Consider the following 16,419-nt stretch of genomic DNA (forward strand, 5'->3'; position numbering starts at 1 on the left):
AAGTAAATTTGCCCCCATCAGAGGTAGAAGTTACATACCTTTACCTCCTGCTCTTGTCAAAAAACGTGCTGTGCTGAACATAAAGAATGATGATGACAAATGTTTTATGTGGTGTGTTCTGGCAAGACTGTACAGTGTAAAGAAAAATGCAGAAAGAGTGTCTAACTATCATGCATACAGAAATAAACTAAACTTTACTGGTATTGAATTTCCTGTCAGCATTACAAGCATTGACAAATTTGAACAGCAAAACAAACCCATCACCGTAAATGTTTACACGTGGGATGAAGAAGATGAACTGAAACCAGTCAGAATATCAAAGAACTCACCAACGATTGGTGATTGTGATACTAACCATGTTGACATGTTACTAATGACTGATGGTGTAAAATATCATTACACTTTGATTCGTACAATGAGTAGACTGATGGCGAGCACAAGCAATCACAATAGTAAACAAGACTTTTGTAGGCGATGTCTCTTGCGTATTCCATCAATTCATGCAGCACTTATACACAAGCAACATTGTAAGAGCGTTGATGATGCGGTTGTGAAGTTAACAACACCGCCGCCAGACAGCAAAGTGTATTTTAAGAATGTATGCAAACTACAGAAAAGTCCTTATGTTGTTTATGCTGACTTTGAATCTATCATTGTGCCATATGAAGGACCTTTACCAAAAGACCTACCTAAAACAGTAACTCTAAGTAATCATCAAGTCTGTTCATATGCATTTATTGTTGTTAGTTCAGATGGTAAACATTCTAAACCGCAATTGTACAGAGGACCTAATGCAGCAAAGAACTTCTTACAGCAAATGAACCAAGTGCGAAATGACTGCTCCAAACAACTGAATCTTTCAGACATTGTTATGAAACCTGAAGACCAAGAACAGTTTAACTCTACCACACAGTGTTGGATATGCGAACAAAGTCTAACACCAAACACAGACAATCCAATAGTAAGAGATCATGATCATGTAAGTGGGCAGTTCCGAGGAGCAGCACACAGCAAATGTAATCTACAATTAAAGTTTGATCCTAAGACTTGGAAGCTTCCAATCTTCTTCCATAACTTGCGCGGTTATGATTCACATCTGATCATGCAGGCAGTAACTGATGAATACAAAGCAAGATGCATTGCGCAGTCTTCAGAAAAGTACATGGCCTTTACTCTGAATAGTTTATACTTCTACGATTCTGCTCAACATCTGATGGGAACACTTGAGTCTTTATCTTCATCACTAACTGCTTTCCCAATCACATGTAAGTACTTTGACAGTGACTTAGTTAGAAAGGGAGTCTATCCATATGAATACATGGATTCGTGGGAGAGGTTTGATGAAGATGAGTTACCACCAAAGGATGCTTACTTCTCACGGCTGAAGGGTAAAGGTATAAGTGACGAAGACTATGAACACGCTAAGACTGCATGGAATAAATTAGGATGTAATACAATGGGTGATTATCATGATCAATATTTGTTGGCTGATGTTTGTTTACTTGCAGATATATTTGAGAATTACAGAAGAACATGTATGAAGCACTACAATCTAGATCCTTCACATTACATATCTGCACCAGGCATGAGCTGGGATGCATTTCTTAGATTTACAGGAGTAAAGATTGACTTGCTATCAGATCTACCTACACTTCAGATGATTGAAAATGGACTACGTGGAGGAATCAGTATGGCTTCACACAATTACTGCAAAGCCAACAACAAATACTTGGACGACTTTGATCCTATGAAACCTTCTAATTACATCATGTATCTAGATGCAAACAATTTGTATGGTTGGGCAATGTGTCAGACGCTTCCACTTCGGAACTTTAAGATCTATTCAGGACCATTTTCACAATGTGTTGTGCTGACAATATTAAAAGCAGGCCCAGACAGTCGAAAGGGATGGATACTAGAAGTTGACTTAGACTATCCACTATCACTTCATGATCTACATAATGATTATCCTTTAGCGGCTGAGAGGTTAAAAGTAAACCCAAGAGAACCTCCAAAGCTGGTGCCCAATCTGTTTCACAAAAAGAAGTATGTGTGTCACTACAGACTGTTACAGTTTTACATTAGACATGGATTGATTTTGAAGGCTGTTCATCGTATAATTTTATTTGATCAAGAACAGTTTATGAAACCTTACATCATAAAAAACACAGAACTGAGAACCAAAGCCGCTGATGCATCAGAGAAAGACTTTTTTAAACTGATGAACAACAGTTGCTTTGGTAAGACAATGGAAAACCCACACAAGAGAAAGGATGTTAGACTTGTTACAAGAGAAAATGAGGCCATCAAGCTGACATCCAAACCACAGTATCAAGACTTTAAATACTTTCATGAACAGCTGTATGGTATCTTAATGAAAAAACTTGTAGTCAAGCTTGACAAACCAGTATTCATAGGCTTTACTGTGCTAGAGTTGTCAAAACTGTTGATGCTTGAGTTTTTGTATGATTATTTGAAACCAAGATATCCCAAATCGAGAGTACTTTACACAGACACAGATTCATTCTTACTTGACATTCCAGCGGATGACATTTACAAAGATCTAGAAGCTGAAAGTCCTGCAGTAAAAGGAAAAGATTCTTTTTATGACACTTGCGACTACCCTAAAGAATCACCATTGCACTCAAATGTTAACAAGAAGGTTATTGGAAAGATGAAAGATGAAATGAATGGGAAGATAATTAAGGAGTATGTTGGATTGCGTGCAAAGATGTACAGTGTTGCAAGTGAGAAAGGGGTGGTTAAAAAAGCAAAGGGTGTAAGCAAACAGGTTGTAAAGTCGAGCATATCGCATGATAACTACAAGGAAGCACTGTTTCAGAAGCGAGTGTTTCACCATGACAACCCTAAGATCAGTTCCGCGCTTCATCAGATCAACACAACTATTGTAAACAAGAAATCTTTAGATGCTAATGACACAAAGCGCGTTTATTCATCACCAGAATATTCTTATGCAATTGGTCACTGGAGGACAAACGGATGCGGCTCCAAATAGTCTGAGTGTGTAATAAGAATTTTTGTCAATCGGGAAAACCCGCTATGACAGCTTTGTTCTGACTGCAGCGGGGAAAAGGAAGTTGCTTGCGTTTGGGAAGTGTTTGTGAAAGGGGGAGTGGGCTTTGTTGAGTTTCAAAGCAGCCACCAAGTACACTTGTCAAAGCTTGAATCAATAAACAAGTCATTTGCATAAAGTGCACTCGGCGGCCGCCTGAAAAGGCAGCCTTTAGAAGTTGTTTGACGGGTTGGAAGAAACATCAATAGCAGGCAATACAAAGACCTGGCGCTCCAGCCTGGAGCGCTCTGCTCAACCGTGACTGACTTCTCACAACTGAGTGTAGTGACGGGTTGGAAGAAACATCAATAGCAGGCAATACAAAGACCTGGCGCTCCAGCCTGGAGCGCTCTACTCAACCGTGACTGACTTCTCACAACTGAGTGTTTTCTACCTGAGAGGATCGTGTTTGGAGTTGTAGTGGTTCTTGCATGGGAGAAGTCCAATATTTTCTGATCTCCTCATTACTTTCAAACATTGTCTTCAAATCTTTTTTCAGAGAGTAGATTTCAATGAAAGACAGACCAACTGTAGAAAACCTGCTAAAGTATGGTTTCAGCAAACGAGCAATCTCTCTCAGTTTGCGTGAATAAGCTGGTGAGATGCCAATGTTTGCCTGCAACCACTCTTCCCACTTGTTTTTGTGAATTCCTCGTTCCTTTTCTTCCTGAAAGAATTTGAAAGATGCATCCAGAAGAGAACCATACTGAAGGTTAAAACACATACTGGTGGCCTCCTGTCTTTGAATCTGCCTGTATCCTTCCTTCAGCTTTTCAATAGCAGCATCTGATGACCCTATTTTCTCTGAGGAAAAAAAGAAAACTTCTTTCCTAACTGTCTTACTCACATCAACCTCTTTTGACTGCAAGTATTGATGGAGTTCTTCTGGTGACATAACCTTTCGTTTTTTCACCTGCTCCCCATACAGAGATGTCAGTTTTCTTTTTGGTTGGGAGAGAAATCTAGGTAGTTTCCTACTTTCTGATGGCCCTTCTCTTTTCATTCTATTCAATACATCAACATAATTATTATGATGAAATATATGCTCCTCAATGATGCCAAGTTGTTCTACACTCCATCTGCTTTGTTGATCCATATCTTGAGGAAGAAGTTCTCTCTCTAATTCTTCAGAAATGCTATCTTGACTCTCACAGAAAACACAACTGCACGGTGGGCGACTACGGAATGAAATGACAAAATCACTACGGCTATGTTACAATCAATACCAAGTGTTGGGCGGACGTGACGTAACTGTTGCTATCACATGATTTAATCTTGTCTTGCCATTGGAGGAATATAGAGCAGGCCTGGCCTGGATCAAAACACACGCTGGCTGGTTTCCTTCCCAGATCAATACGGTAGTGTTGGGCTTGGCTACGAAGGGCAGATTGGATTAATATTTCAATGGAAACTAAATTTAGCGTTGTATAAGAGAAAGGGAGAATGTACGTTCTGGGTTACTGATTCCGACAGACCCGGCATTGGTTCAAAACAACCTTACTTTACTGTATTTTTTTTGTATGGATTTATGCAGTATTTTTCTGATTTTGTCGCATGTTTCATTTTAGTAAAAGTTTAGTCCAGAAGCCTATTTTGCGTTAATATTTAGGGTCTGTCGGAATCGGTGAGCCAGAACGTACATTCTCCCTTTCTCTATCCATGCTTTGAAACACGGGTTCCGTGCTGATAACCACACGAGTTCCGTGCGGATAACCACTGGCAATCAAAGCTGGCGTGTGAAAGCAACTTTCTGTATTTTTGAGTTCATAAAATGTTGGGATGAATATGTCAGGTTTGAGGATGCACAGTTCTGTTTGTTCATCTCGGTATTTTACTCCCTCGGCTTTCAGTTGTGAGTATTAAGCTTAGTAATCGAATGTGGAAGCTACGTTGGGTCAAAGGTCACAGAAGATTTGCGTCGTGCAGCGAAGGAAAGAATCGCGATCTTGTTTCCGACTCAGTACCTCTTTGTTTTTCATTAGACCTGTCAATCTGCTTGCTCGGCTTTGTGAGATGTTTGCATATCTTGTTGCTATTTTCTTTGCTTTTATCATTATTTCTTATTTGTGCTTCGTTTTTCGATACAACGTCTTGTGCACGGGTCAACATGTGTGTGTCAGGGGTCAATTGGTTTGACTTGAACTTGACGTTCGTGTTTCTCACACAAAGATACACGCACTCCATGACTTTGTAAGAAGACATAACATATCGGTAGGTTTCATTTGTTTGTGATGAATTTATTGAAGTAGTTTTGGTTTTTTGTTTACTTTTGCCAGTTTGCCAGTTGGTTTTTGGAACTTTGCAAAGCAGTGTCGTGTCGTCTGTTTAGGTCTGGGGAAACGCCAATGAAAAGAGCCGAAGAATCCTCGAGCGTTTCTATTGGGTTTGCTTTTGATTATCCATGTAATAGGGCTTCCTGCAACTATGGTAACCGGGGATTTATTCCCCGGGGAACATGAGATTTATTTCCCAGGTGCTTGTGAATGAAAACTCGTGAAAATGATGACAAGAGTTTTTGTCGGACTCTGACGTCACATGGCTCAAACAAGGAAATTCCAATGTTCAATTGATACAGTACTGTAGTTCGTGAGTGTAGTTCGACAGACGCAGTTGGATAAGATAAGGTCAGATCATACAAGATAGGATATGGTAAGATCAATGTCTATTTACGAAGAGTTGCGGTATTTTCATCGGTCTAGATCATGAAATAATATTATTATAAGCGTTAGCTTGAGTTCGTATTCTTATTGTCTTTCCTTTTATTACATTTGTAATGTTTAAAAAGAATAAAACAAGAGCTATGTACAGTCACGATGAACGAAATTGAAGATATAACAAATCCTAAACAGAATTCAGTTTTCATTTGAAAAGAAGATATTCCTACTAACTAATACTTTTCAAACGGTATATCCTGGCTTGAGAGAACAAAAAAAAAACTCAACCAAACAAGCAAACTAAACAAGCAAACCAAACACACACACACACACACACACACACACACACACAAGAAAAAAAATTAAATAAACAATAGGTGTTTGTCAGTCGGACGAGAAGGAAGAGGATCTGAGGTTGTGAGCACGAATATTTTTGTGTCGACATTAGCGACCAGACTCGTCTTTTTCAACCCTTGACAGCCAGCATTACAATGTCTTCTTCTTCTGCTTCTTCTTCGGCGTTCGATGATGGTTACAATGTCAAATGTCGAATGTTTACAATCAGGTACGAGCAGCCAAAGACTACGACCCAGAAAAACGCCTGGAAATCTACGAGATGTACGTTCACAATGTCAAATGTTTACAATCAGGTACGAGCAGCCAAAGACTACGACCCCGAAAAACGCCTGGAGATCTACGAGATGTACGTTCAGAAGCTTGCCTCCAAGGTGCTCGGGGTGGAGCTCAACATGATATCTCCTGACGTCAGCCTGGTCGACCTTGGCCTAGATTCCATCGTTGCCATGACGATGATCAACCAGATCCACCGAGACACGTCCAAGCGACTCCCGGCTGTGGCCTTCGTCACTGGGGAGCCCACTGTGCAGTCCATTGCTGAGGCCATTGATGAGGCTTCTGAAGGTGTGTGTGTGTGTGTGTGTGTGTGTGTGTGTGTGTGTGTGTGTGTGTGTGTGTGTGTGTGTGTGTGTTGGTGAGTGTGGAGGGAGGACCGTCCTCTCCATCGCTGAGGCCAGTTATGAAACTTCTGAATGTGTATGTTTGCGTGTGTGTGTCTTTGGGGTGGGGGAGGGGGGAACTGTGCGAGAGAGAAAGAGAGAGAGAGAGAGAGAGAGAGAGAGAGAGAGAGAGAGAGAGAGAGAGAGAGAGAGAGAGAGAGAGAGAGAGAGAGAGAGAGCACATTTTACTGCTGGGTTTGACCGCATTGTACTGTATCTCAAGCGGGGAATATTCCCGCACAGGGTTGTAATAAAGTCTTATACCACCTGTTATGTCACCGCCAGATGGCGCGGAAGGAGCAGAGGACGAGGAAGGTGGACCAACCATCGTGGAGCTGACTGAGGAGGATCCCTCCGTGGAGGCGTCCACCATAGAGACCTTGCAGCTAGCCGTCTACAAGCAGCACCCAAAGCGAGAGAGTCTGCACGGAACTGTCGACATCCCTCTGCTGGTAGGACTATCTCCTTCTACCCCTTTCTTCATAGCCCTCCTTGCCTTTCTCTCCATGAAACTGTCTTCTTAAATGTCTCCCTTTCAGAAAAAAAATGTCATTTCGTTTGTTTGTTTGTTTGTTTGTTTGCTTAACGCCCAGTCCATCACGGAGGGTGATAGGAGAAAATGTCATCTTTAACACAGAAACGCCACGCTAACAGAGAAACAGTCATAGAGCCATCATAGGTTTATTAGCCGTTCATCTGTACATTTTAGCCGTAAAGCCCATGGAACCATTATAGCCGTATCAGCCAGGATTCTGTACTTTCTTTAACACAGAAATACCAAGCCAACAGTGAAACAGTCCACAGGGCAATCATAGCCGACTTGGCCATTCATCATTATCGTGTTACATTAGCCGGGCATCCTTTTCATTATACATCCATGGTTTTCTACCTTCCTTGCTGAATTTCGTTCTTTCAACTTACTACTCTGTCTCACACAGAAACACCAAGCCAACAGAGAAACCGTCGAAAGAGCCGTCATAGCCGTATTGGCAAGACACCCTTCAGCCCGCGCCGTGTTCAGCGAAGACAACGGCCCTTCGCCAAGGCGGAGGATGCGCCGCTCCATACTAACCACTGACAAGAGCTTCGACCTGAGGGTAATCCAGGAGGACGGGGTGGTGGGAGATTCGCTGGACACCCACAGCTCCGAGATGTTTGACGTGCACAAGTCTGGCCCCGTCAGGTTCATCTTCCTGGAGCACCCCAAGCCTCTGCTGAGGGTGGTCTTCCATAAGGTGGGGGAGTGTTGTTGTTTATGTGTGTGTGTGTGTGTGTGTGTGTGTGTGTGTGTGTGTGTGTGTGTGTGTGTGGGTGTGTGTGTATTCGAAGCAGAAATTAGTGTTCTCCATGATCTAGAAGATAGGATGATCAATTAGCAAGTCACACGAAACCGCTTAGCTGCACGCAGATTGCTGCGCATATCACAAAGTACGGTGCAGCAGTTATCAGTTTATTCAACCTCAAAACGCCTTCAGCCGTGCAACGCGAAAGGGCAAGTTTTATTTTCATATAGTCGATGAATGAATTGTACAACACTGAATGCGACCGCATATCCACTTAGTTGTTGACCTCAGATGGTCTCTTAGTGGTGGGTGTTTCATGCGACAGCTTTGTATATTGCTATTTCATATGTTACGTAGATTTCCATTATAAATTGGGCAAAACTGAGCTCAGTGCAAAAGTGATATCGACGACATTTCCGTCGATATCAGTTTTGATATCGACGACCTCTTTATTGCTTCCCCACTTCAAAAACAAAAACACCTAAATTTAAAAACAAACAAACATATATGAAAATGTAATTAGGCCTATCCCAGAATTTAGTTGAGCAAGTGACTAAAGACTTTTTGAAAGAAAAGACATTTTAAAATACTGAAAAGTACAAGAAAGGAGTGAACAAAAAGAAATAATAATCAGAGGGAGGGATATGGAACAGCCAAAACTTAGACAAATACTTTTGTAATTTCTTTACAGTAAATACAAAATGTCCAGAGAATTAGCAATATATCTAACATTGACTGACTGTGTGATATCTTCTGCTATGGTCTGTTAAGACAGTGATATCAAAATCGAGACCGGAGGTCGAGATTTTGATATCACTGTCTCAACAGACCATAGCAGAAGATATCATCACACAGTCCGTCAATATTGGGTAATATTGCTATTTCATATGTTACGTGGCTTTCCATTGGTCAATTGGGCAAAACTGAGTTCAGTGCAAAAGTGATATCGACGACATTTCCGTCGATATCAGTTTTGATATCGACGACCTCTTTATTGCTTCCCCACTTCAAAAACAAAAACACCTAAATTTAAAAACAAACAAATATATATGAAAATGTAATGATCCCAGAATTTAGTTGAGCAAGTGAAAGACTTTTTGAAAGAAAAGACATTTTGAAATGCTGAAAAGTACAAGAAAAGAGTGAACAAAAAGAAATAATAATCAGAGGGAGGGATATGGAACAGCCAAAACTGAGACAAATACTTTTGTAATTTCTTTACAGTTAATACAAAATGTCCAGAGAATTAGCAATATATCTAACATTGACTGACTGTGTGATGATATCTTCTGCTATTGGTCTGTTTCGACAGTGATATCAAAATCTCGACCTCCGGTCTCAATTTTGATATCACTGTCTCAACAGACCATAGCAGAAGATATCATCACACAGTCCGTCAATATTGGGTAATAGACATTGGCATGTGACGTAGTTGGACCGGAATACGCGCGGCCATGCCCCCCCTCCCTCCTTGTGTGATTGAAGACAGGCTTGTGCGTACAGCATTCTAGCCACATGGGCTAGTGTCACAGTGGGAGTTTTGTAACTTGAGATGGAGTAAAATTTAATGTACCTCTGTATTTTTCAGGCTGCCTTTGACTTCCGGTCAGCCTCTGTGCTGGTGACGGACCTGACCAAGTTGTTGGAGTCGTCGGACGACAGCGCACTGGACAGCACTCCCGGTCAAGCGCTGGACACAATGGATGCCAACAAGCTGAACCAGAAGCTTGACCGCCTATACAAAGCCAATCAAGCAGAGATAGTTCAGTTCTGGGAACCCAAGCTTAAAGACAGCTTCAACCCCAGCTCACTCAGCTTCGCAAATGAGTAAGTAGGCTTAAAACGGATTTTTTAAAATAATGTTTGTTTGAAGGTTTTTCTAAGTGTGAAATATGAGGAGCGTTTCGGAATTTGGCAAAAAGTCAAAATATGTTTACTTCGTAATGATAACTTTGTTAGTGGTTGTGAATTATACTTTTAAAACAAGACACGCAAATGAAATAAAAAAATGTAAGAGAGAGAGAGAGAGAGAGACAGAGAGAAAGAGAGAGAGAGAGAAAGAGAGAGAGAGAGAGAGAGTGAGAGAGAGAGAGAGAGAGAGAGAGAGAGAGAGAGAGAGAGAGAGAGAGAGAGAGAGAGAGAGAGAGCTGAACTGAACTTTTTTTCAAGAATAAAGATTAAGACTGGGCCTTTTCTTAGAATTTGTCTGTGTGCCGCACACACAAACACACACACACACACACTCGCACGCACACACACACACACACACACACACACACACACACACACACACACACACACACACACACACACACACACACACAATCAGCTTATACTAAAACAGAAACACTGAAGCAGTAAGAGAGAGAACGCGCTGTTACTGACAGTAATAAACGGATATCTGTGGACACAAGCATCGTCGGTACATACCTTAGGCCTACATTAATAAATCCAACACTGTCGTGTATCACGTGCTTTGACCATTACCATCTACTTTGTCACAGCTTGAGTGCAGACATCAACAGCGAGATAGGCTGTGTGAAGCTGGTGATCCCGCCTCCCATCTTCCAGAAACTCAAAGACTTCGTGTGCGTGCATGACGTCAACCTACTGGGCGTCATAGGATCGTGCTATCAGGTCAGAAATCTGTTTGGGATAGATGACGTCATATGATATTATTATCTGCTCAGATGTCTGGGTTTATTTCATATTATAAATGATGTCATAGACTCAAACCTGTATTTATGCTAGAAGGAGGCCTTCATAGAATCAAACCTGTATTTATGCTAGAAGGAGGCCTTCATAGAATCAAACCTGTATTTATGCTAGAAGGGGGCCTTCATAGAATCAAACCTGTATTTATGCTAGAAGGAGGCCTTCATAGAATCAAACCTGTATTTATGCTAGAAGGAGGCCTTCATAGAATCAAACCTGTATTTATGCTAGAAGGAGGCCTTCATAGAATCAAACCTGTATTTATGCTAGAAGGAGGCCTTCATAGACTCAAACCTGTATTTATGCTAGAAGGAGGCCTTCATAGAATCAAATGTCTTTTCTTCTTTTATGTTCATGGGTTGCAACTAACGTAGGGGAAAGGCTCCTAATATGGACCGGCTCCTAATATGGACCACCTCCGGTTCTGACAAACTAACGGCGCTAGAGCGCTCAAAACAATTTCATTCGCTTTATTCACCCTCTCTGGATAAGTTGCACATGTCAAAACAGTTGCAGAAACACAAACCTCAAAACCGTTAGGCTTTTTCGCTTTTTTTTTAAAAACTTTTGGCAGCGTTCACTTTAAATTTGCCGCCTAAAACGGACTCGTTTCTGTCCACAGCCAAAGCTTTTATCACACAAAAATGGCTATATACGACAGCTAAGACCGTATTTGTTACATTTTAGCAGTGTGTACCCCGGGTTTCTACTGCAAACAAAAAATAATAGCAAAACCTCAAAGTATGTGTGAGTCCCCTAATATGGACCACCTTCAACAAATCGAAGAAAATAAAAGCTAAAGGCAATTTTGATTAATTCATTAAGAAGCTTGCTGAAAATAACCTATAACTAGCCCTCGAGATTTCAACAAAATATAACAAATAGTATTTTTTGTGTGGAAGTTGATAATTTCACTTATTTTCACTCTGTTTTTGATAAGCTTCTTCAGTTTCCTGGTGTGCTTCAAATAATGCTCTCATCAACCCGAAACAGCTAAATCTAAAGCATATTTGAATTTGTCTGACTTGCACACTAAGTTGTATCATGTTATTTTGAAGTATAGGGGGCTTTTTACAGTGGTTCGTGAAGGCCGCTTCACTGGTCCATATTGGGCGCCCAGGCTCCTAATATGGACCATTTGTGATTTTTTCTGTATTTAATTTTTGCTGAATGTCTATCAAAGCTATTTCACTCTAATTAGGCCTAACGGTTAAACGAAGAAAGAAGGACTACCAACCACACAATGAAACTTCTTTGCAAGAAAACAAGCTAGTTATCGGCAATACACAAAAAGTGGTCCATATTAGGGGCCCTTCCCATACACTCCTGTTCCTGCATGAGTGGGTTTACTCGTGTAGGACGGGGCGGGGATATAGCTCAGTCGGTAGCGCGCTGGATTTGTATCCAGTTGGTCGCTGTCAGCGTGAGTTCGTCCCCACGTTCGGCGAGAGATTTATTTCTCAGAGTCAACTTTGTGTGCAGACTCTCCTCGGTGTCCGAACACCCCCGTGTGTACACGCAAGCACAAGACCAAGTGCGCACGAAAAAGATCCTGTAATCCATGTCAGAGTTCGGTGGGTTACAGAAACGCGAAAATACCCAGCATGCTTCCCCCGAAAGCGGCGTATGGCTGCCTAAATGGCGGGGTAAAAACGGTCATACACGTAAAATTCCACTCGTGCAAAACAAACACGTAGTGTACGTGGGAGTTTCAGCCCACGAACGTAGAAGAAGAAGAAGAAGAACTCGTGTATGACATGTTCTTCTCCCACCCACCATACTCTGTTGTAGGGTTGGTTGGTTTGTTTGTTTGCTTAACGCCCAGCCGACCACGAAGGGCCATATCAGGGCGGTGCTGCTTTGACATATAACGTGCGCCACATACAAGACAGAAGTCGCAGCACAGGCTTCATGTCTCACCCAGTCACATTATTCTGACACCAGACCAACCAGTCCTAGCACTAACCCCATAATGCCAGACGCCAGGCGGAGCAGCCACTCGATTGCCAATTTTAAAGTCTTAGGTATGACCCGGCCGGGTTCGAACCCACGACCTCCCGATCACGGGGCGGACGCCTTACCACTAGGCCAACCGTGCCGGTTTTGAGACAGATGCAAGTTTTTTTCTTTCCTCAGTTCACATGGCAAGCTCCATTCTTAAAACTATTTACAATCAGGTCTATCCCTGTAAAAAAAAAAAAAAAAATGTAAAGAGTTCGATATACACTAAGAAAAATAAGTTAAGGATATTTTTTCAGGGTTATACAAAAAAAAGAAGAAAAAAAAGAAAAGAAACTGTAAGCCCAGGTGTCAGACAGCAGTGTTTTTGTGAGAAACAAGATGTTTCTGACCAAAACTCTGCTGTTTTGACACAGTCCTGGGCTAACATTCTCTTTTTATTTTTATTTTTTTAATTTTTTTTTTTTTTACAGTGACAGACCTTGACAAAATATCCTGAACTTATTTTGCTCAGTGTATATCGGACTCTTACATTCTCTTTTGTTTGTGTTTGTTTAGTGATCAACCATGACAAAATATCCTTAACTTATTTTGCTCAGTGTATCTATTTCTGACCAATTTGTCCACGTCATCAGATCCTTCTGCACATGCTGACCGGGGAGACGACGATCCCGCTGGTGTTCCCCGTGGACCTCCGCCAGCTGGGCCTGGACATCAGCCACGACATGGCCAACTTCTGCAACGAGATCCCCCTCATCGCCACCTTCGGCCCGGAGAAGATGAAAAGAAGCATGTCCCTGCAGAACTTCGTGATGGCCAACAACCGCAACATGGAGGGCGACATCAAGCACGGCGTCGTGCCCTTGTCCATGTTCGACTCGCTCTCCGACAAGGCCCAGGAGGTCTTCAACGTCTGCAAGCACGGCATCGGCATCGGCATTATGTCCTCGCCGGATATGAACGGCCACACCGCCACCCTCGCCGAGAACTCCTCCATGAAGGGTTGCAAGGCCAAGCACGCCCTCAAGCTGAAGACATCGGACGGCTACGCCATCATGCCCCGGGACCTGGAGACCAACCTGATGATCGAGCACCTCCTCTCCCGCGGTCTCCTCACCCTGAGTCTCTCCTTCAAGCGCTCCCTGCTAGACCGGGCCAAGGCGGATGCCATCCTCAAGGCTCTGGTCTTCGTGTTGGCTCGACTGCTGACCCACCCGCACACGACGATGAGGAAGATGGTTCGCCGAGGTCGCAAGATCAAGCGCAAGCTTGCCAAGCAGTCGAGAAAACTGCGTACAGAGGCTCCTCCCATGCGTACAGAGGCTCCTCCCATGCGTACACAGGCTCCTCCTCTGCGCCCAGAGGCTCCTCCTCCTTATTCTTCCACCGATCTTTGACGAGGCTAGTCAAATAAAGGCTCCTCCTCCTTATTCTTCCACCGATCTTTGACGAGGCTAGTCAAATAAACAAGATGCGCGACAATCAATGACCAGTTTGCTCGGACAATCATTATACGCCGTTATATAATCAGCCTTGAAAGTGCTATACTACCCAATGATATTCTCTTTTAATAAGAATGATATTCTCTATTGTGGAATAGACGAATTCCGGAAATAACTGTTGGGTTTCTATGTGTTGTGTAAGAGTTGTTTCCCCTTGTTTTTCATTTAAAAAAAACACGCATCACAGTGGCCTTTCTTCTAGATTTCTCAGGTGTTTTTTTGTGTGTATTTGTGTAGCGGATTTTTGGGAAAGGGTATTGAATGCATAGTTTCCAAGCATTGTTGTTGTTTCGTGGATGTGGTGGCTACATAAAAGCGTTCATTTTCACTTCCTCCTGTCTTGCTGTGATGAGTTTAACTGTTTTGATAATCAATTTCTTAAAAAGGCAACAGTAGCTTTTACGAAATTAATTCAGAAAAAAAACTGTGCACAGAGCACCCAGTCTAAATGAAAATTAAGCTGCACGGACAATCATTATATGTCGTTTTATAATCAGTCTTGAAAGTGCTATACTACCCAATGATATTCTCTTTTAATAAGAAGTTAACTTTTGTATTTGTACTTGAATCGCTTAGCCTTCCCTGCAGTGTACATTGTTGTCAAGTCCTCAATAAGGCCACAAAAAATTTTGTCTGTTTCTGGTAACATGGCTAAAAAAAAATAGGGTAGGTAGGTAGGGATTTTTTTTTTTATTATTTTTTTTTTTACCTCAAATGTAGACCAATAAAACTAACTTTAAAAATCGCGCAAAGAGACTGGATTCACTAAACATAGAGACAAGACACTCAACACATTTACAAATCGTCAGCGGACTTTCGTTTTCACACGTTTTTGTTGTTCATTTTCTCACCCTGTCCTTTACCACCCAAAAAAAAACAAAACCTTTTTGAGTTTGGAAAAAAAAAGTTTAGGGTCGGCGCCGAAATTTAGGGTCGGTCGGGTGACCAGAAACAGACAATTTTTTTTTGTGGCCTAAGTCGAGTTCGTGTAATGTAGTGGTTTAGGCCTCGTGATCAACGAATTCCGAAAATAACTTCGGAGAGTGACCTTTTCTTGCAAAACCTCGTACAACAAGAAATTCCTCGGAGGTAGGAAAAACACCCCCGTTGGTCAAAGGGAAATAACCATTCTCACTGCACCCATTCTCACTGCCACCAACTGAGAAGGTTATTTCCCTTTGACCATGAATATGTTTCTCTATAAGTCCTTGTAGAATCTTAATCCACCCATAACTCCCTAACCGTGTGTTTGACTGGTCCCAATTTTTGTAAGGACCGTCTCAGGAATGTATAGAACCTGTTTACCAAGTTTGGTGACGATCGGTCCGTTCATTCTTGAGATCTATATGCGAACACAAACACACAAACACATCGAGCGAAACCTATACACACCCTTATACCGGGGGTGTAAATATTGGAGGGGCCAATCCCTAGCGAGGGGTCTGTCGGAAACACACACGTGTTTCCTTCACACCTCCCGACGAGGTTTTGCAAGATTTGATAAACTAAGAGAAGTTAGCGCTATAACTGCATACGACATGTGTAACAGAGTAAGAGAGAGTAATTTGGAACAAGTCTCCTAGCACCAGAGGTTTTACAAGAAAAAGGTCTCTCTTCCACAACCCAAACAAAGCCGACGGAGTTATTTCCGAACATCGTCTATGCAAGCTCTCGCTTGAGTTTGCGCCCCAATTGTTTGCTAATTATTGTTTCTCGACCATATAATTGTGACCCGTTCTCACAAACGGGGGCCTAAGTCGCAGCGAGCCGTTCCGAGCTATCGGCTGGGAAAGGCAGTGAGGGCCTACTTGGGTGATTTTAATTTTTTTGCATTTCTGACCTCTTTATACCCTAATTTTTCATATTCCGAAATATTTTGTTGAGTTTTATTATTTAAATGTGTTAATTATGTCTTCAAAGACACAAATTCACTCACAACACTATAATTAGGGAAGGAAAAAATCGCGATTTTCTCAAAATGGCGTCCTTGAACATGGTCCGGTTGTAACTTACTTAACTTCCGCAATTTTTTTCACACAAACTTCTTTTTGGTATCAAATTAAAGCTTATTAAATGCAGTTTCCAGTGATATGCATAACTTCAAATATCCAAATTCCGACTTAGGCCCCCTTTTGTGAGAACGGGTCACCCCCGTGTCATCACAATGGCACGTAAAAGACCTTGGTCATTCTGCCATAAGTGCATGTGGCTGAATAC

The 16,419-nt window shown here is 42.0% G+C and overlaps 1 protein-coding gene across 1 annotated transcript in view; it reads left to right on the top strand.

Moving 5' to 3' along the window:
• The window catches only part of LOC138977277 (mycocerosic acid synthase-like), a 77,312-nt gene extending 62,077 nt beyond the window's left edge, over positions 1 to 15,235 (top strand). The window contains exons 35-40 of the mRNA XM_070350180.1: positions 6,378 to 6,648; positions 7,029 to 7,195; positions 7,682 to 7,978; positions 9,615 to 9,853; positions 10,531 to 10,663; positions 13,336 to 15,235. Of these exons, the coding sequence (XP_070206281.1) occupies positions 6,378 to 6,648; positions 7,029 to 7,195; positions 7,682 to 7,978; positions 9,615 to 9,853; positions 10,531 to 10,663; positions 13,336 to 14,097 (1,869 nt within the window). The 3' untranslated portion in view covers positions 14,098 to 15,235. The remainder of the gene's footprint in view (positions 1 to 6,377; positions 6,649 to 7,028; positions 7,196 to 7,681; positions 7,979 to 9,614; positions 9,854 to 10,530; positions 10,664 to 13,335) is intronic.
• Positions 15,236 to 16,419: the final 1,184 nt, after the last annotated feature.

Source organism: Littorina saxatilis, linkage group LG9, assembly GCF_037325665.1.
Source record: "Littorina saxatilis isolate snail1 linkage group LG9, US_GU_Lsax_2.0, whole genome shotgun sequence".
NCBI lineage: Eukaryota > Metazoa > Mollusca > Gastropoda > Littorinimorpha > Littorinidae > Littorina > Littorina saxatilis.